The following is a 24,258-nucleotide window of genomic DNA, read 5'->3' as shown; positions in this document are numbered from 1 at the left end:
TGTGTTTTGTCATATCTCATACCTGAGAGAAATGCTCTAATCTTAGTTGAAGGATCAAAGTATTCCATCCCTTGGCAGCCTCAAAAAAAGTGAACAGTTTTTTTTTTTTGATTTTCAAAGGAATACAGCAATGTGAAAAAAAGACCAGACTGATGGAGTGAGCTGGGCTTGGTGCCAAAGGGGAACCTCAGCTTTCTTTTCTTGAGACACAGGTATGTGTCCTGTGTTTGTTGGGGAGGGGGCTTTTTGAAAAAGAAACTTCCAGAGTCTTTCTTTGAAATACTGACTTAAATAAAATGCTTGAATAAACACAGTTGAGACAGTGTAAAAATAGCAGCCTACACTCTCAAGACAGATTATAGACAACACAGCTCTCCAACAGCATTCTAGGCAGCTGCCTCTGAAAATGCTTTTAAGGAAAACTGACACTTCTGAATATTTATAGGAGAAACAGTTTAATATATGTTTGTTATACTGAATGGTAAAATAAATGCTGTTAAATGGCAATGTTTCAAAACTGCATGTCAAATAGAAATTTTAAATAATTTACATTAAAAAATTTATTAAAGAATCTTTAAGGGCCACTAGTCTCAAAAGGTGATTAAGTTCTATTAGTTACCATGCCTTTCTACAAACATTTTAAATGTGGAATCATTGAAAAATATGACCTGCTACTGAAAGCAATTTTGAGAACTCTGTTCCCCGAAGAGAAATTACTACGTGAATCATAGGAACATATTTGTATCTTACAATATACCTTGTAATTTATATTCAGTATATCCCTGAGGATGGCATTATGTTAAGAATTCTGCTCAGTTTTAAAAAATACATAATAATTATAACTTATAATTTACTTTTCTTTATAATAATGTCTGGAGGTGGACTTTTTTCTTACTTCAAAAAACTGTAGTATACACTCCAGTATTCTTGCCTGGAGAATCCCTGGGATGGGGGAGCCTGGTGGGCTGCCCTCTATGGGGTCGCACAGAGTCAGACACGACTGAAGCGACTTAGCAGCAGAAGCAGCAGCAGCAAAAGTACATAACCTTTTGCTAGTTACAGTATAATAAACATTTTGATAGTTTTTTTAGGTGGTAAAATAGAATATTTCAAATTGCTCCAAATGTAGATAAATTTTACATTCTGATTTTCAAATGACTTCATTCATATCAAACAAAGGGGTATATCCAGAAAAAAGTGTATCTGTTGAATCCTTCCTATAAAATGTTCAGTGCTTTTTCTTTAAGTTGGAATGTGCATTTCAACTCATGTATTTCAGAGAAAAACAACAACAAAAAACTGGTTAAAGTCCTTCTCTCATGACTTTTTCTTGTTTTGTTTCCTGTTAGCTTCTCTAAGAGATGGGATAGCAGAGGATGAATTCAATCAATATTTAAGAGGCAAAATTAGAAAGATGTCTGTTTGACTGCCTATGAAGGATGGGAGGACAAAGAGAGCTCAAAGCTGTTTCTGGGTTCCAGTGAGATGGGTGAGAAGCACTAGTGGCCAGGAGTGAAAGTAGCTCAGTCATGTCTGTCTCTCTGTGACCCCACGGACTGTAGCATGCAAGGCTCCTCTGTCCATGGAATTCTCCAGGCAAGAATGCTGGAGTGGGTGGCCATTCCCTTCTCCAGAGGATATTCCCAGTCCAGGGATTGAACCCAGATCTCCCGCACCGTGGGCAGATTCTTTACTGTCTGAGCCACCAGGGAAGGCAACGGTCAACAGAGCCTGGGCTAAGGGCGCTCACTCCTGGAGAAGTGGCAGCACTTGGCGAGGGCAGTTGTTCTCACTAGGCCTGTTCATGCTCCTTCCCATTCCTCACCACCATGCAGCTCTGCTTACCTTCCTTGTCAGCAGCCAGTTCTATTCCTTACTGTTGGCTGTTTTAAGACACACCCGTGTGGACGGCAGGAAGTGAGGTTTCTGCGCCTCCGGCCACTGCCCAGCGCACCTCCGGCCACTGCCCAGCGCACCTCCGGCCACTGCCCAGCGCACCTCCGGCCACTGCCCAGCGCACCTCCTCTCCCACTCTGACGTGAGTGCTGTCATCTTATTCTACCGTCACCTAGTCCTCCCCCTCCCTTTAAAGCCCCTTAGCTCCCTCCGCCCAGAGGGCTTTCTCACAACACCCCACCCACACCACACTGCTCTCAGGACAGGCCCAGACTCCCTCCCTCTCATCCCTGGAGTGGGTCAGGTCCGCTCACTCTGGCTCACACCCAGCTGCCCTCATGACCACAGCCCACTTGCCAAACAGCCTGTCCTCTGCTGATACGCCTGCAGCTGGTCTTTCTTCCCGCTTCCTGACTCAACCCACCACACGCCCTGCTTCCACCAAAACGCCGCTGTGGATGCTCCAGAATCCCCCTCCTCAGGAAACACCTTCAGCTGAGCCCTGATGCACCTGTGAGCTGGTCCTCCGCTAAAGACAGTGGCAGGCCCACCCTGCACGGAACGAGAGCTGGTCCTCCGCCAAGAAGGACCACCCTCTTCTGAGCTCTGCAGACCACCCCCCAACCCCTGCCCACTCCACAGAACCCCACACACCCAGAGAGGCCTCCAGTCCCTTCATTCAACACAGAGCAAGGCCCCCTTGGCCTCCATCCCCCAGGGCCTCCTGTTCACACCAGACACCATTCTCCGTGTTCTGCCACCAGGACCTGACCCAGCACTAGACCTGCCCTCGCTGCCCCCCTAGGACCACACCCCAGCCTACTCTCAATGACGACCCTTCCTGGCTCCGGCTTGGGTGGGTTCTCTGACAAGGTCTCCACATTCTCTCCGAGGCCTTCTCTCCATACTTCAGATGCTCTGCCTCATCCTTCCCCCAAGCTTAATAAAATTGATGTTTAAATACTTTTTCTGTAATTGCTCAAAGAGTTTGTGAAAATTACTTCCAATGTAATGAGTACTTTATTATGATTTTTAAAAATCTATTAAATAACAGTGTTATAACATCCTCTCTGTAGATTCTCTAATATATAGTCTCCAATATGAGTTATGAGGTCTGCAAACCTCATAACTCCTTAATAATGTTAAATAAAATGCAACTGGAATTTTAACAACAAACCAAAGTTACCTTTATCGCCGAGGTCTCTAAAAAAAGTTGATCCACAACCAGCTTTTTTGATTCCTGCTAGTGTGTCCTCGATATCCTTTAAATACACATATTAAAATCTTTTATAAATTAAATAATTTATAAAAGTTAATTTTCCATCTTAAAAAAAAGAGAGATCTCCCCTCCATTGCTTACCTTATCTGTCAGCCTCTTGACAGAACTTTTACCTATAGCATAGAGGAAATATTATTGAGTGCCCATATATTATAATACCTTGGTAAAACTCATCTTCCATTAAGATAGAAAACTGCTTGAAAGACAAAACAAGTTTATAAAAAATATAAGTCTGGCAATTTTAGCTAAGATCTTTAAACAGAAGTTACAAGCCAGAGAACTCTAAGTCTAAACACAAACACTGCAGTTGTGTGTCAGGCTCATCCTCACTGTCACTCCACTCCAGACACATGGGGTCTTCTAACTGCCTCTGACCCATCATAGCTGTCCAAGAGAGAAATAAATTTGTGCCAAACACAAATTCTTTCCTTACATGATTATTAAAATCTGTCTTCTTCTGCTTTAATTGATTATAAACATATACACACACGTTTCAGAATGCTACCTTTTAAACCCTGAAAAGTTCTTAAGTTCACAGCTCCCCAGTCAGATCTAAAGGCTGGCCAACACGGCTGTTCATTCTAAAGTGATGTTACTGTTAACAGTTTCCTACTGGGTAACAGATTAAAACTCAGGCTTTTAAGCATCTTCTTTATACTGACCTCATTTTCTCTCATTTACTGTAAATTCTAAAGCAATCACATTGCTTGTTTGGTTGAAACTTTTTCTGAAGACAGCCTCAAGCCATTTTACACATCCAGAACACTGAAAAGTACATTGTTTATTTTATTTCTTCTGTAAGCTATGTGTATCACTAACTTCCCTTCTTGTTCTCAAAATTATCTTATCTATAAAGGTCCTTCAGTACAATTACAAGTGTATGAGAATTCACAAGACAGGTTAAAAAAAATAATACCTTTAGACGTGCCTTTTTGCAGTTTGGGATGCTTACATTTGGATTATAAATCTACTGGGGACAAATTCTATTATCTATTGTTAATAAATTACCAAGATTTTATTTTTGCATTAACAACCAAAAAACACTAGTTGTGAATATGATTATATAAATTTCAGAAACATCTATGAGCATGTTGGTAAGCTTAGGAACCACTATTTTGGAATGATTGTTTGTTGCTGATAAACTAGTAAGTGTTACCCAATGACAACCAGATTTTAATGCTAGGTCTATTATAACATGAGATCATCAAACACATAAAACGCTCCCCGTTACTTCATGTTGACTACAAGTTCTGCTTGGTACTTGTATAGGTATATGATTATCAAAAATGGAGAAACCAGGTACTTAATGAACTTCTCTTGCAAAAATTTTTTCAAAACGGTATCACTAATTAGAAAATGCTAAGGAAATTATCTTGGCTGATAAAAAGTTTGGGGTACATTCTGTTACAAAAAATTCATTTTCAGGTTAAAAAGAAAAGGCAGAGCTCCTAGTAGAACACGTAGCCTCAGTTCCTTTCTCTTAAGTCATAAACACTTCTCTGAGTCAGAGAAGGGACTGTGGTGTTTCACACCCAGGATGCTCTGCTGGGGTTTCTTTAGCATCTCTCACCCAGGCTGCTGGGTTTTACACCCTTTCTTTATGGGCTCCCCCAGGAGAGAGACTGGGCATCAGAGTAAGAGATGCAACGTCTGATGTACATGAGGGGCATGACCACTCTCCATGTGACAACAGCAACAACACAGGGACACAGGAAATTCACTGCAATACAAGGATTCCTTTTCTGGCAGTCCTCTTCCCCTACTTTTTAAAAATGGAGGTAGAGTTCATGCACAATATTAGTCTCAGATATATACCACAGTGATTAATAATTTTCATAAGATATTCATAAGCTATATTCCCTGTGCTGCACAGTATATGTCCTTGTAGCTTATTTTATACAGAGTACTTTGGACCTCTTAATCCCCTACCCCCATCTTGCCCCCTCCCCACTGCCCCTTGCCCCACTGGTAACCACTAGTGTGTTCTCTGTGCCTGTGAGCCTGTTCCTTTTTTGTTATATTGCTTTATTTTTTAAATCTTCATATAAGTGATAACATAACAGTATTTGTCGTTCTCTGATTTATTTCACTAAGCACAATACCCTCCAGGTCCATCGATACTATTGCGAAAGGCAAAAGTTCATCATTTTTATAGCTGAGTAGTACTTCACTGTATGTATATGCCATATCTTCATCCTTTCATTCGTTGTCCATTGGGTTGCTTCCATGTCCTGGCTATTGTAAATAGTGCTGCTACATATGCACAGATCTTTTCAAATTAGTTTCTTTCTTCTTTGGATACATGCCCAGGAGGAGGGGGGGTTGGTGGATCATATGGCAGTTCTATTTTTATTTATTTTTTTTTTGAGGAGTCTCTACTGTTTTCCACAGTGTCTGCATCAACTTACATTCCCACCAACAGCATATGAGGTTTCCCTTTCCTTGACAGCATTCGTTATTTGTGTTCTTTTTGAGGATGGCCACTCTGGTGGGAGGTGATACCTAATTGTGGTTTTGATTTGCATTTCTGTAATGATGAGCAATGTTGAGCATCTTTTCATATGCCTGTTGGCCATCTGCATGTCTTCTCTGGAAAAATGTCTATTTAGGTCTCCTGTGCTTTTTTTTTTTTTCCCTTGAGATTGAGCTGAATGAGCTATTTATATATTTTTGATATTAACCCCTAATCAGTCATATTATTTGTTAATGTTTTCACACACATACGAAATTCACGCTTACTGTTTCCATAGCTATTTCATACATATTCATGTTCTCATATAAAACAACAGCCAAAAAGGCAGATTTAGAGGTGAGGCTGTCGTGCTTTGTGGTGCGAGTGTGAAAGGATGGAAAGTCCACGGTGGCTTTTCTGGGCAGGGAGGGATAAATCTTTAAGCACCACGATGGAATTTTGGCTCAAGAAGCAGAATGTTCTAAAAGCCTCCACCTATTCTGGAGATTCCAGCACGTGGTTTTCACTGTTTACAGAGGACTTCTGAAGTTGAAAACCAGGAACAAGCACACCATGTTACAGGCAAACAGCCATTTTAATACTTAAAATAAGTAAAACTGCATTACTACATATTAAGTACAGTTACAGGTCAAATAAATCTTTGCCAAAATAAAGTTATTTGATAGCCATAACTATAAAAACATTGCTGCTGCATTGCTAATGGTATCTAATTCAACTTCATTTTGCTAGAGATCAGCGGACTCTCGACACATAAAAATCAGACAATAAAGACACTTACATCGTTTCATATTTTTTGCATAAATACATGGAAGAGCTCTGCCATCAATATCAGGATTGGCGTTAAGAGCTGATTACTCCAATACTTGCTTGAATTCAGTCCCAGCAATGATGGAAATCATTGCATTGCATCCAATTTCACAGAATCTCATACTTAGAATGCTTTTACAAAGGTTATCAGAAGAATAGAAACGTGCTTTGGGCTTAGATTATAAAAAGAGTCATGTTTTAAAGATTTCATTTCATTTATTTCATTTCACACTCATCTCTTTTTAATGATTCCTTTTTACATCATTCAGAGAACAATAAGAAAGCTGATGAAAAGCCTAAGAGTGTCTAAACAACTGTAAGGGTGGAGGGAAACTGACCTTCTTGAATATTCTCCCAAGGAGGAGAAATCTGTCTTTAAAGAAAAAAAAAACAACCAAAAAACCATGGTCGATGGGCTTTAAACCTGCTCTTCTCACACTGGAAAATGCCTCCTTTCCAGTGAGGCTGGGGTGGGGGGTGGTCGTGTGCCAGGGGACAGATGAAAGTTTTGCCCTCCTGCAGCTTGACACCTATGGACATGCTTCTCGGGCCCATCTGGGGGACGGGTGTGTACATGTGTCCACAAGAAGGCCTGCAGGGGAGAGCGTGTTTCCGTGGGCGGATGGCACGGTGCTCGATGCCGCCAGGGCAGAGAGCGCTCACCGCCCAGTCTCGCCCACGTGCTGACTCTGCTCCACTGCAGGGTAGGGAAGGAGACTTCTCAGTGAGGCCTTGGAAGACCAAAAAGCCACTGTTTGGAAAGTGAATTTATCAGAAGCTTTACGTATTTAAGACTTCTGCATTGGCTCTTACAAATCAGCTCACTTTTCTGATAGAATTGCACTAGGTGAAAATATTTTGCTTTAGAACCAACATGAGGGAAGCATATAGAGAGCCACGTTTTTATTATTTTAGTCTCTCCATTTTTTGTAAAGTATAATAATTTTAAAATTAATATTTTAAACTGGCAACAAGGATTAGTTTTTTTATATATGTATTTTTTATGCTTTACTGTGACATTTTACATACCACCGAATCCATCTATTGAAACTGTATAGCTCAGTGGTGTTTAGTATACAGAGTATATTGGAATATAGTATATTCAGAGTGGTACAACCATCACCACCTTCTAATTTCAGAATGTTTTCATCAGGCCCCCAAAAGAATGAAAACTCATCAGCAGTCACTCTCCTGCCCCTACTTCTGGGTAACCACTAACCTACTTCCTGTCTCTGTAGACTTGCCTGTTCTGGACACTTCATACACATGAAATCAAGCAATGTGTGGTCTTTGAGACTGGCTTCTCCCATCCAGCATAACCTGCTCAAGGTTCACGTGTGCTGCCGCGTGCGTCAGCAGGCAGACCTCGGAGCAGTGCGGGAGGAGTGCGGGCTCAGTGCTCAGCGCCCTTTGCCTCTACTACAAGGACGTGACATCTTTCACGGCACTTTCACATTTGTCCGTTAACTATTTCTCAAACTTGCTGATCAAAATGATCACCTGGGAGTGTTTGTTAAAAATATGGGAATACAGGACAGGCAGCCAGATAAGGACAAGAGGGTATTACTGATTCCATGGCCCTATCTCAGACCTTCTGAATCAAAATCATGAGGGGAGACAGGGGAAGGACTTGAAATTTTAGCAAAAGGCTCTCTCTGAATTTACTATAAAGTAAGCTTGGGGAATTCTGTCATCACCTCTGATTAGAGAGAATGAAATGATACCCAAAATTACAGAGTGGGAAACAACCTCAGAGATGTGGAAACTCAGCCCCAAATCAAATAGCTACAATAGTGGCAAAGATAAAACGGATCTCTTTTACCTGCAACAATTTTAAAATTTAAGATTCATTTGTAGAATTTCAGAAGTCTTAAGATAAATCCACCAAGACACACACTCACCCAGCAACTCTGGCACATGCACCATAATAAATCCTATGGTTGCCCTAATTACAGCCCTTTTCAGAGTAAACTGTTAATGCCAATGGGCTAATCTTAATTTGGATTATTTATACCCTTACATATTTATGTGCAACAAAATCTATGTTGAAGTATAAGTAAAGGCACAAAGTGTACAGAGTCCAGAAAGATAAACACCAGGTAAAAATAAGTTTAGGGGCTAATACATTTCAGATTGGTGTATTTCTTTCTGTTTATACATGAGGATCATGGGTCACTGGGTTGGCTCTGTGTTTCCTTGTTTTTCTGTTCACCATGATCCACAGGAATGCAACAGAGATTATTCTCCTTCTTATCCACGATGAAAAATGAAGATGAAGTACATCATATGCTTAAAGGATGTTTTATTCAGCCTTCAAAATTACTCAATTCTTGATCTAGTTAAATGCCTTCTGATAGAGTTTAATTGCATTCCAATGAAAAATAAAGTGGAAACATTATAAAAACCTAAGTTGGTTGAATCAAAGGCTGCATAAAAACAACAAGAAAGAAAAAAAAAAAACATGTAAACTTTAAACTTCATTAGAACAACCTGGACTATGGCTAAAACCAGGTAAAGTAAAACTTGGGAAAATTCTTTTGTTTTTAAACTTTTTATTTTATACTGGGGTATAGCTGATTAAGTAGATTAAGGCTTCCCAGGTGGCTTAGTGGTTAATAATCCGCTTGCCAATGCAAGACATATAGGAGATGTGGGTTCGGTCCCTGGGTTGGGAAGATCCTCTGGAGTAGGAAATGGCAAACCACTCCAGTATTATTGCCTGGAAAATCCCATGGACAGAGGAGCCTGGTGGGCTACAGTCCATAGGGTTGCAAAGAGTGGCACACGACTGAGTACGCATGCACTCAGAGCTGATTAACAATGTTGTGATGGTTTCAGGTGAACAGTGAAGGGACTCAGCCACACATAAACATGTATCCATTCTCCTCCAAACTGCCCCCCTGTCCAGACTGCCAAATAACACTGAGCAGAGTTCCACATGCTATACAGTACATCCTTATTGGCTACCCATTTTAAATACAGCAGTGTGTACATGTCCATCCCAAACTCCCTAACTTATCCCTCCCCCACAACCGTAAGTTCATTCTCTGTAAGTCTCTTTCTGTTTTTTAAGTTCATTTGTATCATTTCTTTTTACAGTTCATACATAAGGGATGTCATACGATATTCTTGTCTGACTTACTTCACTCAGTATGACAACCTCTAGGTCCATCCATGTTGCTGCAAATGGCATTATTTCATTCTTTTTATGTCTGTGTAATAGTCCAGTGTCTATATGTACCACATCTTCTTTATCCATTGCTCTGTTGATGGACATTTATGTTGCTTCCATGTCCTGGCTATAGAAAGCAGTGCTGCAATGAATACTAGGGTGCATGTATCCTTTCGGATCATGTTTTTCTCTGGATATACGCTCAGGAGTGGGGCTGCAGTGTCATATGGTAGCTCTATTTTTAGTTTTTAAAGGTGCCCCCATACTGTTGTCCATAGTGGCTGTACCAATTTACATTCCCCCAATAGTGTAGGGTATTCCCTTCTCTCCATACCCTCTCCAGCATTTACTGTTTGTGGACTTTTTTGATGATGGCCTTTCTGGCTGGTGTGTGGTGATACCTTATTGCAGTTTTGATTTGCATTTTCCTAATAATTAGTGATATTGAGCATCTTTTTATGTGCCTTTTGGCCATCTGTATGTCTTCTTTAGAGAAATGTCTATTTAGATCTGCCCATTTTTTGATTTGGTTGTTTTTTTGATATTGAGCTGTTTATATATTTTGGAGATTAATCCCTTGTTGGTTGCATTGTTTGCAAATATTTTTTCCCATCCTGTATGTTGTATGTTGTCTTTTTGTTCTGTTCATGGTTCATGGTGTCTTCACACACACAACACAGATTCAAGAAGTTCACAGAATACCAAGCAGGATGAATACAAAAATAAACTTAAAATGGATTAAAGATCTAAATGTAAAATTGACACTATGAAACTCCTAGAGGAAAATACAGGTGACAGAGCACTTTTTGACACAAACCACAGCATTATCTTTTTGGATTTGAATCCTAGAGTAACGAAAATAAAAATGGGACCTAATCAAACTTAATAGCTTTTGCACAGAAAAGGAAATCATGAAAAATCCAGGAGAGGATTTTTTAAGATCTTCACTGTGAGGACTGCTGGGGCCCCTCATGGCTGGATTTTTACAAAGTTCTATCTTTCATGGTAGCCCATGCTCAGATTCTAGCAACTCTTTAAACTTTCCTGCCAGATGGTGGCTCTGGCAGTGGCTTCCAGGCAGCATCCACCCTGGGTGGGCTCTGCATCTCTGCGTCTGTCTTCTTCAGTGTTCAGGTGTGTGTGCCCTGTGGTCTCAATTCTCTTGTGGACTTAAGAAGAGCTGTTGATTTTCTATCTTTCAGCTTCTTTTTTGCTGTGAGAACAGGAAATGATGACATCCTCCCTCTTTACCTGTTGAAGAGGCTAAACTACTTTTTAAAAGAAAATTTTCTCTCTCTCCAATTACTTACTTAGACTAATTTTCTAGGAGTGAACTTACTGCATCCATTTAAGTATTAATAAATGTTGCAAAGGTTTCTGATACATACTATCAAGCTTTCTCCAAAGAAGTTTGAGTCGGGAGTCTGGGGTAGGGGTGCTCACACACACACACACACACCACCCATGTCCACGCAGATCCCAGCAGGAAGAAGAAACATTTTCTCCTGGCCAGGCAATGAAAAGCCACTGCACTTCAAACCCCCACTTTCCTCCAGCAGACTATTTATTTATATTTTTGGCTGTGCTGCATCTTTGTTGAGACAGGCGGGCTTAGTTGGCCTGACACATATGGACTCCTAGTTCCTGGACCAGGGACTGAATCTGTGTCCCGTGTGCTGGAAGGTGTATTCTTAACCACTGGACCACCAGGGAGTTCCCTGGACTCCTTACTGATAACAGGCTCCCAGAGCTATCCTTTCTCTTCTCTAACAGCTTCCCCAGAGCTGCCCTCTCTTCTCTAAGACAGCTTCCCCAGAGCTGCCCTCTCTTCTCTAAGACAGCTTCCCCAGAGCTGCCCTCTCTTTCTTCCGTAAGACAGTTTCTCTCCTTCATTTTAGGTTGCTTGTGATTTATTACTGATGCATGTCCCAAACTGCAATTCTCTGCTCCTCCCAAATAAACCATTCTGCTGGTAACATAACTGGCTGTTTTTTTGTTTTTTTTAAAATCAATTTAGATGAATAGAAGCTTACCAAAATAATTTAAATACACTGTTACCACACTATTTTCCTTCTAGTAAGCCTTCACTTCACCCTCCCTCACAGGTTCAAGATGAACCCCCATCCCCACCAGAAACACATGTCTATGGCTGGTGAACAGGGTCACCACAGTCTCTACATCTGGCCCTTGTTGTTTTTCATTTTCATCTCTCACTTCTCCCCAGCACCATCCTCTGGTCTAGCTATAGGTGAACTAACTCACTGTCCCAAGAACAGGCCGTGACCACTCACTTGTTCATGTCATCCCTCAATATACCAATAATGCCTTCCCAGATCTTCTCAGTCTCCCAATTCGAACTACACGTCTCACAGCTCACCCTGCCCTGGCCCACTCCGCCTGTTCCATGTGCAGCTACCCACAGGGCAACACTGTGGATGGTGCCCACTCTGCAAGGTGTCAGGAAGCCAAGAACTTTTCACAGAACACTTTGGCAATACAGGGGACAGAGGGGGTGTTATGTCTACTCTCTGCAACATTTAGATAAATGAAAATAAGGATTTCTGACAATTTGGGATAGCTGAGAGTTGAGTTTATGAAATAAAATTATTTAATTATAGCTTTTGGACTTTTGCTTCTTAATTCTATTTTTTTCAGGATTTTTTTGCATCATGACTCCATTATATGACCCTCCTAATTGCTTTAGCCTACTTTTTTTTTTTGCCCCAAAAAGAAAATTTTTTACTCTTTTAAAACATTAATAGTTTTATTGATTTAAAACCTAACATCCTGGATGAATTAGTTACCTATTAATAATTTATTTAGTTACATTTAAAATCTTACTTTTTTCTCTCTTTAGAAAACCCATGAACAAGCAACTATTTTTTAGACAAATAAATAAATAAGTTTAGTGCTACAAGGGAGGAAAAGTCTAAATACTTAAGCACATGCATGGTACAAAGAATGATGACAATTAAAATGAAGAAAAAGTTGTTACCAATTCTGAAAAACAGAGGTTTCTCAGCCCTAATATTTGATTCCTTAACTTCAAAAACCAAACCACTTACGCTGGATGTGGTCGAACATGACAGAGAAGAGGAAGTCCCGGGGTGTCATGTAGTACTCTCCGCCATACTCCAAGGACGAGAACTGCATGAAGCGCTGTTTACGAGGAGACAGCTTCCCTGTAATCTCTCCAGGGTTCACACTTCTCTAAAAGAAAAAGAAGTCGCAATTTTAGGTTTTTTTCCCTCAGCATTATTCCACAGCTTAGCTACTTCTGGAATTTCTGGAATAAATGATCTGGGTTCGATTCCCGGGTTGGGAAGATCCCCTGGAGAAGGAAACAGTTACCCATTCCAGTATTCTTGCCTGGAGAATTCCATGGAAAGAGGAGCTGGAGGGCTACAGTCTACAAAGTCGCAAAGAGTTGGACACTAACAATCTTTAAAGAGTCGGAATAATCTTTAAAGAGTAATTTTAGGGTTTAGGTCTCACAACCTTCAAACTTTGAAGTCATTTACTGAAGAGAGATTTACTGGAGCACTGGAGACAGAGCAGAGATGCGGCGAACCCAAGGGAACCCACAGCCCCAAACAGGAGAGGAACAAAGAACAAATGCAAGAAATTCTGTGAGGCAGTAAGATGCACCATGGAGACACAGAGCCGGATAAGTGGTAAGAAGAATATGTCACACAGGATGGAGAGGGAGAGGCGACATTCAGGAGGTGAAGTAGGCAGCTTGGGAGCCAAGCGCCCCATGGAGGGAGCACTCTGCAGGCAGGAGGTGAAAAAGGAACAAAGACCCGAGGCGGGAGCAGGTGTGTGTGCTCCAGGACCGCATGGCGGAGGAGAGGCTCAGAGAGACAGGAAGGCAGCAGATCGGGTGAAGACAAAGCACAGCCTGTCGGATAAGGGCCCTGCTTCAGCAGTGTATTCACACAATGCGTGGAAAGTGCTGCAAGAACAGAAACGGATAAAATACTCTCACTGGAAGAGTCAGTATCTTAGGCCACAGAGACAGGAGACAGCTACTGCTAACCTGCCACTGAGCACTTGCTGTGTGCTTCACACTGAACTATTAAATATTCTCCATGAATTTTTTTTGACCCTCACAGTCACTGAACAGTAGACACACAGTAGGTATAAAAATTGTGGACAAAATGGTAGAGATAAGTAAAACCAGGTGTGTCCAACTCAACAGTGTTTCCATCTCTTCAGCACCATACTACCCTCCTACCCACACGGGGCCCCCCAGGCAGACTGGAAGAGGATGACAGACCAGCGGGCACAGCGCAGATGCCAAGGTCAGAACAGTAACCCTGACTCACAAGCGTCGTCTGTGAACTACGATAGCACACGGCCCTCAGGATGCTTGCTGAAGGCAGTGCGCTAACCTGGACCACAGCGTCTTCCCAGACATATCACTTCCTCTTCACACTCACACACAAGTCATGCTCACTGAGTGCCGACTGCAACTGGAACAGAAAAAATAGTGATTCCAGTTGCTTAAACCTCCCCAGATTCAAAGCCATCAACAGCTCCTCGTGGCTGAGCTCAGTCCTCTGACCAGTATTAATTCTCTCCCTACAATGTGACAACCGGTTTCTTTGAGCAGCTAGTTTTATGCTTCTTTAGAGCTTCTCTTTTTCATGGGGATGGTCTTGATCCCTGTCTCCTGTACAATGTCACGAACCTCTGTCCATAGTTCATCAGGCACTCTATCTATCAGATCTAGTCCCTTAAATCTATTTCTCACTTCCACTGTATAATCATAAGGGATTTGATTTAGGTCACACCTGAATGGTCTAGTGGTTTTCCCTACTTTCTTCAATTTCAGTCTGAATTTGGCAATAAGGAGTTCATGATCTGAGCCACAGTCAGTTCCTGGTCTTGTTTTTGCTGACTGTATAGAGCTTCTCCATCTTTGGCTGCAAAGAATATAATCAATCTGATTTCGGTGTTGACCATCTGGTGATGTCCATGTATAGAGTCTTCTCTTGTGTTGTTGGAAGAGGGTGTTTGCTATGACCAGTGCATTTTCTTGGCAAAACTCCAATATTCTTGCCTGGAGAATCTCCATGGATAGAGAAGTCCTGTGGGCTAAGGTCCATGGAGCCGCAGAGTCGGACACAACTGAGCGACTAAGCACAGCATAGCGGTGCCTGCTAGAACACTGGCCGCAGAGACACTGAGTCTGCATGACAGCGCCCTGTCTCCTTGGGAACTTGCCTGTTCATGTCTTTCCTTTTCTTCCCTCTGAAATTACTACTACCAAAATACCTCAAGAGGCATGTCTTAATCACACAAGTGCATACTCTTATTCTAGCCATCAGAAAATTGAATTTCATTCATATTTTCTCAACACTTTATATGTGAGGCAGACACGTTATGATTTGATGTATTATCAAGTGGATAGTGAGTACTTCTAGGAAACTGGTAGGAAACAAGACAAACACTAATTCCTACTAGAGTGATTCACAGAGCGTCTACAGATGGGACAGAAGGGAGGGTGGGCAAGAGTCTTGTCAGTAGACATCACAGCACTGGCAAAGTCTGAGACACGAAAGACAACATGGCATACTGAAGAGCTGAAGTTACATGTGGACACACACATTATTAGCTAAAAGAATATTTACATTTATTATATTAATGTTAATATACAGTCTACTAAGAGAATTTTAAAAAGTAAATAATGTGTCAGAAATACATATGTGTATTTCCAAATCTTTAAATAAACGCCAGCTCTTTTATACTATCTAACACCTAAGTTGTTCATAATGAGTTAAAAAAACACCTTTTACCAACAACTTAGTCCTTCTTCTTGCTGTGGTTCAGTTGCCAAGTCGTGTCTGACTCTTTATGACCCCACGGACTGCAGAATGCCAGGCCTCTCTGTCCCTCACCGTCTCCTGGAGTTTGCTCATGTCCATTGAATTGGTGATACCATCCAACCATCTCATCCTCTCGTCCCCTTCTCCTCCTGCCTTCAATCTTTCCCAGCATCAGGGTCTTTTGGTGAGTCGGCTCTTTGCATCAGCTGGCCAGAGTATTGGAGCTTTAGCTTCAGCATCAGTCCTTCCAGTGAATATGCAGGGTTGATTTCCTTTAGGATTGACTGGTAATCCTTTTTACATAACCAAATTCTTCTTTGCAAATGCCAGCCAACTGAAGGGGCTAATTACTTGTTTATCCTCCTCCTCTAGTGGTCTCATAACAGGATGGATGGTTATGTCTCTGCTGGCTTTCATGCCATCCTGTATCCTGTGGCAAACTTAACCCTGAAACCCTGTCACTCGCTGCAGTCACTACAGGCCTGTCACTGGACTTCCTCCCATCCTGTGGCAGCACAGGCGGGCATGGTTGGGCAAGGAAAACACTGTGTCCACAACCACACTGACCAAAATGCCAGCAACCCTGTCTTGAGGGTATTTCTCTAAAGGGCAGGTACCCCAATGGGAAACCCAAAGGCCACCCCAGGGGATGGGGTAAGCCCCAGCGGGACAGGAAGGCAGGGTGGCCAGAGGAGAGCTGGACACGCCCTGCTTCTCCTCCAATCCCTCAGGCCGCTAACTGACCCACAGTCCTCCGAAACCCTGCAGCTGAGATTCCGGTGTGAAGACAAACAGCACTCAGCTCAGGACAGAAAGGGGTCAAGCTTATATATTCACACTGTCTTAGCAAATAACGTATCTGGCTAGACCATCTGTTTAAAAACTGATGTTGGGCCTATCCAAATTCCATAGGAAGATGAAGAGTGATAGGAAACTACAATAAAAATCAAATTCTGAAAGCAAGCAGAGAAAAATCAGAGAGAAAAAAAAAAATGATGGACTTTAAAACACTGGAGAGCAAAGATGAAGATGACGGACACCTGAAGGGAGCCGCCCAGCTCTTAACAAAGAAAAGCAGCACAGGAGAAAAATGGTGGAACGAAACTAAAACTTTAGCAGTAAAGACTAGAATCAACACTGCAGCAAATACACAAACTAACGATGCGGGGATAATCACACAGAAGGCAGGAGAAAAGCACAGAGGAAAGCAATTAGGGAAAAGAACATCCACACGTGTGACAGACACCCAGTACTCAACGTGAAAACACTGCGCTTCAAGGAGAAAATGAACAGATCGGGCGCCCACTTCAAAACCAGAGTGGAAACCTCACGCAAACCCGCAGATTTAGAATTTAGGATGCTATCTGCCACGGTCTGCATGAGGACCGCACAGGAGACTGGTCACTTCTAGATCTTTCAGGAAACTTAAATAAGGCTAGAACCAGGATGCCCTTATTGCTGGGATGAACCTCTTAAAAACTGTTCTCAGAGAAGGTAATACACAAAGTGACGCTTTGTGTAAGACGCATGTGTAAGGCAAGACGCATTCCTGCAGTAATTCTTGAAGACACACATCAAGCTTGTGGATGTACTCCGCGAGGAAAAGAAAGGTAGAAACATGCTCAAGCTACTCAACCCAAGAGGCTGGAGAGAATTTTTCTGCCCATCTTCACCTTCAACTAATTTACTGCAGTTTTAGAGAACTACTCCAGTAGGTCAGACTAAATGGTACCAATCCTGACGGTTATCTGAATGAGATTTCCTAAACACCCGGAGTCAACCCTGTTGGGCAACGCAGACTGTTGACACATAAATAACTGAGAGCCTGGCGGGTGGTGGGTCTCGGGAAGAAAAGAGTGAGTGGAATGTGCTGCTGGAGATCAAAGCGCAGCCTTCCAGACCCACCGGGCCAGGCTGGAGAGTGACGGAGCTGGGATGCGCTTCTCCAGCCTGCATCAGAAGCCAAGTGTACGGGAAGGGAGGGGTGGAGAAGCCGGGGTGGGGCCAGCCTCAGCCCGAGAGTGCCGTCCACATGGTTCTGGTTAAACGTAAAACGCTCCATGGCTTTCAAGGATTACTTGTAATGCAGTAAAAAATGTGACAAAGGAATTAAGAGCAATGAGTGATGTGGACTGGATAAAAGAGATCTTTGAAAGCTGATGACTTCTGTTAAAACATTTCACGAGTTTATTGCCTTTAAAGCAACAGGTGCTTCAGCATTCTGTCTCTACTTTTTATCCATGAAATGACAAATTGGAAAAAGTGCTCTGTTCTTTGTTGAACATTCTTTGGTTTTGGCATTTCTCAGGAAGAAGGTGGGAAAAGAACAGGCCTTCTTTACAATGCTTTCAATATGTCCAATATATACACACTGCATCAGACCTAAAACCCATTCATTTGGGGGTCTTTATTTTGGAATTTGCAATAATCTGGATAAAATGTAACTGTTTTGCTGTCTTTGAACTTTCTGTGGTATAATTAAAGAATATCTTTTCTTCTTAGAGAAAACTTTACAACTGGAAACTTTCAGTCATTAGACAGAATTTTTCCATTTTGTTCTGTATCAGGGAGATTTTATTGTACATGAAACAAAATACTACTGGACTAAATTAAAAATACTCACTATGTAAGCTATGCTTCACAATAAATTCTACAAAATAACAGAGTATTAGTGAGGGAGATGAAGGTCATTCCTGGCAAACCTGCAAGCTCTGGGAACTATCCTCTGTGGCCTCTGGATATTGTTTTCTGTGTGTTGTGTCTGACCATTAGAGATCTCATGGACTGTAGCCCACCAGGCTCCTCTGTCCATGGGATTTCCCAGTCAAGAATACTGGAGTGGGTTGCCATTTCCTACTCCAGAGGACCTTCCCGATTCAGGGATCGAATCCATGTCTCCTGCATTGGCATTCAGATTCTTTACTGCTGAATCATCTGGGAAGCCCACTGTTTACTCTAGTGATGGCCTAGTCTAGACTTCTTTCCGGAGATGAGAAGAAAGCTAGTGTGGCTTTTCCTAGATGAGCATGGTGAAATGAAATGACATATGCCTAAATAAATGTGTTAAAGAAATATCTAATACGATCACAGTCTGCCTGAAGAGGAGGGCCGACTGTCAGGATGCTGAGGAGTAAAGAAGGAAGTGCCGGGGCTTCCCTCCTGGTCCAGGGGCTAAGACAAGCACTCCAAATGCAAGGGACACGGGTTCCATCATCCTGGTCAGGGAACTAGATGCCACAAGCCACAACTAAGCGTTCACAGATTGCAACTAAGACCTGACTCAGCCAAATAAACAAACAGTAATAATATAAACCAGCACCTTCTCTCTCCTGATGAGATCACCGAGCAGAAAAGCACGTTCCCTTCCTCCATAACTGCTTTTCAGGAGGCACATCATTTTTGTTTATGTTCTAAACAAAACGTGTAAAGTAGGTTTCAAGGGATTAATATACAGCTTTCTCAGTGTTATCAGTACAGCCATGACATGACACTTCCTAAGAAATGACAGTGTTGCTTCAGCTCACTGCCCCACTCACAAGGGAAACACTCTTCCTACAAACCTCCAACACCAACTTACTTAGTAAGTATCACACATCTCCTACAACCAAGCCGTGTATAAAGTGACACATGAATGATCAGCCCCTTTCTAGTGGGGTAAGAGCTGGACTGAAGTATGAAAGGAGCGTTTAGCAAACGTGAAAGCCCCACAATGACAAATCCCAATCTCTGATAGTTACTTTCCCAGTGTTACTTATCAGCCATGACTTTATGACTTTTTTTCAAATGAGAGATGTGCATGTAGCTCAATGTTCACAGCAGCAGCATTCACAACAGTCAAGAAATGGAAGCAACCCAGAGCCCACTAGCAGAGGAATGGATAAAGATGTGGTACATACACACAATGGAATATTACTCAGACACGAAAAAGAATGAAAAATGCTATTTGCAGCAACATGGATGGACCTGCAGACTGTCATACTGAGTGAAGTGAGTCAGACAGAGAAAAACAAATACCATATGCTATCCTTTATAGGTGGAATCTAAAAGGTGACACAAAGGAACTTATTTATAAAACAGAAACAGACTCACAGACATAGAAAACAAACTTATAGTTACCAAAGGGGAAAGAGGGCAGGGATAACTTAGGAGTACAGGATTAACACTTACACACACTGCTATGAATAAAACAGATAACCCACAAGGGTTTACTGTATAGCACAGGGAACCAAAAAAAAAAAAAAGGAGAGAGAGATGCACCAGAGTAATATTTTTCATTATTATTTAATTAAATTTAAATAGAAGACTACTATGTTGGTCTGGTATCAGTAAATTTATCTGGGTTGTGACCTCTCTTTGGGCAACCGAGGAGTACAGTAGCATGTAACAAGGAACCTTTTGTGATATGAGCTATGATCTAATTGCAGGAACCTTGCACACTCATGCAAAAAGATCTCCTCAAAACTGAGAACTCTAAGTAAGCCTGGGCAGAGTGTTATCAGAGGGCTGAGTCAGAAAGAGAGGTGACCACGAGGGTGACAACACTGAGGAGACCGTATCCTACAGCACACAGTGTGGAGCAAGGAGGATGGATTAAAGGACTCTTTGAAGGACTCTCTCCCATCCCTTCACGGGAATAGCTGCAGTCTGTAGCTCTAAGTATTTTATAGTTTGGGATTTCAGGAGGAAAGTGAGTCATTCGTAGTCTCCTCCACCATGCCCCCACTTTCTCCCTGACCCACTCAGAGTCCCACACCCTTAATCCCCAGCAAGACTGTCTTGCTCCACACTTCCTCAGCTCACAGCAGCACAGAGTGAGGGTGGGTTTCTACAGCTTGCGGGTCAACACAATGGTAGTTTGCTTTTCTACCGCCAAGTCCCTTAAGCCCATAACCTGACCCTACACAAAATTTGGTATTAAAAAAAATGGATTAAAAAACACCCACCACTACCCCTCAAACAGCAATATGTTGCTTGCATACATATTTATTCCAAACAAAAAGAACAGATTTTTTGGAAAACCTTCAGGTAAAAGGAAAAATAATGAAAGCTTTAACAAAGGGGCAGATTTGCAATTTCTTATTAAAAACAAAAATTACACTTTTATCTTAAAATTCCATTGACATTATTATTTTTATGAATTGGCCTTGAACAAAACAAATACCTCACTAATTTAAAGCATCAACCCTAGTTTTGCTCATTGCCAACATCACTTTCCTGAAACTGACTGGGTCTGCTGGTACGTCCCGAGTTTCTGTTGTTACCTGGCTCCCTCTGATGAGCTTCAAAAACCTTTAAACTGCAGCTCTTTCCAGGAGACAGATGAAGTAACCACTTGGCTTCTGATTGTGATTAAGAAACTTCACAAAGGTAAGCATGTGATTGCTTCTTATCCTTCTCTTATTTGTTAAGCGTTCAGGTTGTCTCCTCTTAAGAGTCCTTCCCCGAGCACCTGTGTGGGTGAGGTATTTTTCAGAGTGCGCATGCAGAACTCAGCTAGCGTTCACTGAAGACTGGTAACTCTGTGGACAGAGAGTGTCTGCCCCTGTGTGCCTGCTTCAAGGATAGGCTCTCTCTCTTCTGTGTTCCCAGTGTCTACTATGTGGTTAATACTGTTAAATAGTAAAAAAAAGTGTGCCAGAAATGAATGAATCTTTATGAACGGGAACCAATTCCACACTCCAAGTGTGATGTTCAAAAAGTAATTAAAAAATAGATTTCAGTCCTTGAACCAACAGGCAAAAGGGTTTTGTGCTAATATAGTTTAAATCCTGTTGCTGTTGTTCAGTTGCTGTTCTGTCTGACTCTGCAACCCCATGGACTGCAGCAGGCCAGGCTTTCCCATCCTTCACTGTCTCTTGGAGTTTGCTCAAATTCATGTCCACTGAATCAGTGATGTTGTCTAACTATCTCATCCTCTGTCGCCCCCTTCTCCTTTTGCCTTCAATCTTTCCCAGCATCATGGTATTAACAATTTATTAAGCTATCCTTGGGTAACTAGGTATGTACTCTATCATGTACAACTGCACCTAAGTGTGAACACAACAGAAATAAAGACCCTTTGTTTCCTTTTATTACAACTACAAATTACCACATACTGCTAGTGACTATAGATTTTAAAGATGCCTTCATCAGAGGAGCACAGGGGCAGAGCTGTGGACAGCTGGTGGCAGTGGCAACTGGACTTAAAATGTGTCTTCTGTGCTGCTGTAGAAGTCATGGAATCTTGGAAACAGAGGCTCTGAAACCCGGCTGCTCCAGCTGCCGCACACTTTCTGTCCATAAATCTGAATGATCCAGTGGACTTCAGGTTTTATGTTGTGTTTGGTTTAGACTGCAATGGATTTTTTTCAGCTTCCACTTGGAGTTAGTGGACATAATACAATGTGTCTAAGATAAAGTTTTGATTAAAATGTATTTGTAACAAATGAGCAGGGGATGAGGTGAACATTTTACCAAGCACTGGCAAAACAGGTAAAGTTACTGCTTTAACAATAGAAGTACTAAGACACATGTCACTTATATTTGTTGATAAGTTAAATCACCAGCAAATGAAGCAATACATAGATTACATGACATGAAAAGGAAAAGTAATGCACAGATGTGATTACATAGTTCTGCAAATTAATTTAATGTTCATTAAAACTCTGCTTTGTATCTGTAAAGTATAAACATAGAACACATCATTTATTTTTGAAAAAACATTTATCATTTGGCTGCGCCAGGTCTTAGTTGTAGCACGCAAGATCTCTGATCTTCGTTCATGCAAACTCTTAGCTGCGGCATGTGGGATCTAGTGCCCTGACCAGGGATGGAATCCAGGCCCCCTGAATTGGGAGTGCGGAGTCTTAGGCACTGGAACACCAGGGAAGTCCCTCTTTGGGTGCATGTTAAAGAATAATCTTTATCCTGACCCTTGAGACTTTTAGATTCTTACATGAGGAACAAAACTAATGAAAACTTACCGTTTATTGTAAATTGTCACATACATACTTTAAGGGTAGGCATGGAGAGAACTAGCACCTGGGTAGTTAAAAAGGGTATTGTGCCCTTCTAACATTTATTTGCAGGTCAACTTACTCCTGTACTCTTCATAATCAGGAGAATAATTCTAGTTAAATGTGGGAACAGAGTAGAGAAAAGGAAGGGACATATACGTACAGGCTCAAATATGGCCTGAAGTTCTGAAAAGACTCAGGAAACCCTAAGAGCCAAACCCAAATTGCTAGTGAAATTCCAAAGAGTTGCTCTGAATATCCAAAGATTTGGATAACTTTGCCACTTTGTTTAGTGAAAAAATCAGTTTCTAAATATTTATGGCTGCTATTTAGATACTCCTTTACTAATGACTTTATATAGTTGTATTATTACCAGTATTAAACATGTTACTATGAAACCAAAAGTAGACTCTTCAGGCTCTGAGATCCTGAATGACCCACTTCACCTGGGTGCTAAAGGGTAAAGAGAATAAATGTGAAGACACTCTCGGGTGACAGGTCTTTATCGTTTCAAGGAGAGGGATGTGGAAATAGAGGCATCTGTGTGTTTACAGAGACGTTAGCAGATGAGCCAGCATAACAGGGCCAACAGACAGTACACTGGGCTAGAGAATGTACAGTCAGCACACTTTGAAGGACTGTTCAAAGAGGAGAGCTAACATGCAAATTATTTGATCTGAGCAGAGAATCATCCAAAACCAAAGAGGAATGCAGGGACAGGATCAAACAGTTCACTTGAAAGTAATTTTAAATATAACACTCAAAGCATTCTGTGATGTAAAGAAGGACAAATACTAATAACCTAGAAGGAACAAGCAGGTAACCTAAACATTTAGAGCGGAGGCTCATACCCCACACTGCAACCATGCTTCCTGCTGCACGAGGCCCCTGGAAATTATATGTGAAAACAGTGTCCGTGCTTGGGAGAGGGTAGGTAACTCCTATATCCTCTTCCCTGGTTATAGCACACTGTTCCTTAGAACCATCCTGCCTGGCTCCACATTACAGCACCTCACTTGGTAAGTGTGAAGCAGGCACTACAAAGAGCTAAGCCTTTCACTTCAGCGCAGGCAGAACTGTCACTGGGTGAGCCATTGGGAGGTGTCAGCTCTTCACACTTCTTCCTCAGCAGCCACAGCTCAGGGGCGTCCATCCCAGCCTGGAACCCAGGGCAGGAGCAGCCACAGAGAGGCTCCCGACCTGACTTTGGCCCCAGAACTCCCCAGGACCGTGGGTCTGAACAGAGGCAGAAACCCTATCAGGGACCTGCTTCTGATCTGAACTGGCTCTAATTTGGTCAGTTAGCAACAAATGTAAACTGGAAAAGATTCCGTCTTTAAAACACTAATAGTGTGATTTAATCTCTTGATATTTATACATTGCACACACTCAGAAACATAGAAACCAACTCATTTGTAATTTCTTATTATGCATAATCTTCTAATTGTGTACACCAGCAAAAGAGAAACATGACTGATCTTCCCAAACAGCGGAGAAGTTAAGCCCATCATACTTTGCTTGGGAATATCTACAAAAGTTTGTGGAAAAAACATTGTGCTTTCCTACTTAAGGTTCATTCTCTCTAACTTTAAAAATGGTCTGCATTTCGGGCACGCAGCAGCCCCCTGATGAAGACCTAGGAGGAAGACGCCTGGAACTATGTTGTGTTAAAATTTAACTATGTTGTGTTAAAGTTTAATGTGACAGGAAACACTGAAGGTACACAATTGCTAGTATAGGACACACCAACCATACAGGATCAGTTCAGTTCAGTTCGGTCCAGTCGCATCCGACTCTTTGTGACC

The 24,258-nt window shown here is 41.8% G+C and overlaps 1 protein-coding gene across 2 annotated transcripts in view; it reads right to left on the bottom strand.

Moving 5' to 3' along the window:
* Positions 1-24,258, bottom strand: part of MICU2 (mitochondrial calcium uptake 2) — a 53,816-nt gene that overhangs the window by 18,878 nt on the left and 10,680 nt on the right. Inside the window, exons 2-4 of one of the 2 annotated variants that reach the window (XM_070800290.1) lie at positions 12,693-12,837; positions 3,257-3,288; positions 3,083-3,158 (exon numbers count right to left, since the gene is read on the bottom strand). In XM_070800290.1, coding sequence (XP_070656391.1) covers positions 3,083-3,158; positions 3,257-3,288; positions 12,693-12,837 — 253 coding nt within the window. The remainder of the gene's footprint in view (positions 1-3,082; positions 3,159-3,256; positions 3,289-12,692; positions 12,838-24,258) is intronic. The other variant, XM_070800291.1, reaches the window with a different exon arrangement.

This window comes from Bos indicus, chromosome 12 (genome assembly GCF_029378745.1).
Source record: "Bos indicus isolate NIAB-ARS_2022 breed Sahiwal x Tharparkar chromosome 12, NIAB-ARS_B.indTharparkar_mat_pri_1.0, whole genome shotgun sequence".
Classification (NCBI taxonomy): Eukaryota; Metazoa; Chordata; class Mammalia; order Artiodactyla; family Bovidae; genus Bos; species Bos indicus.
Note: the sequence above shows the minus strand (reverse complement) of the source record. Positions and strands in the feature narration are given on the sequence as shown.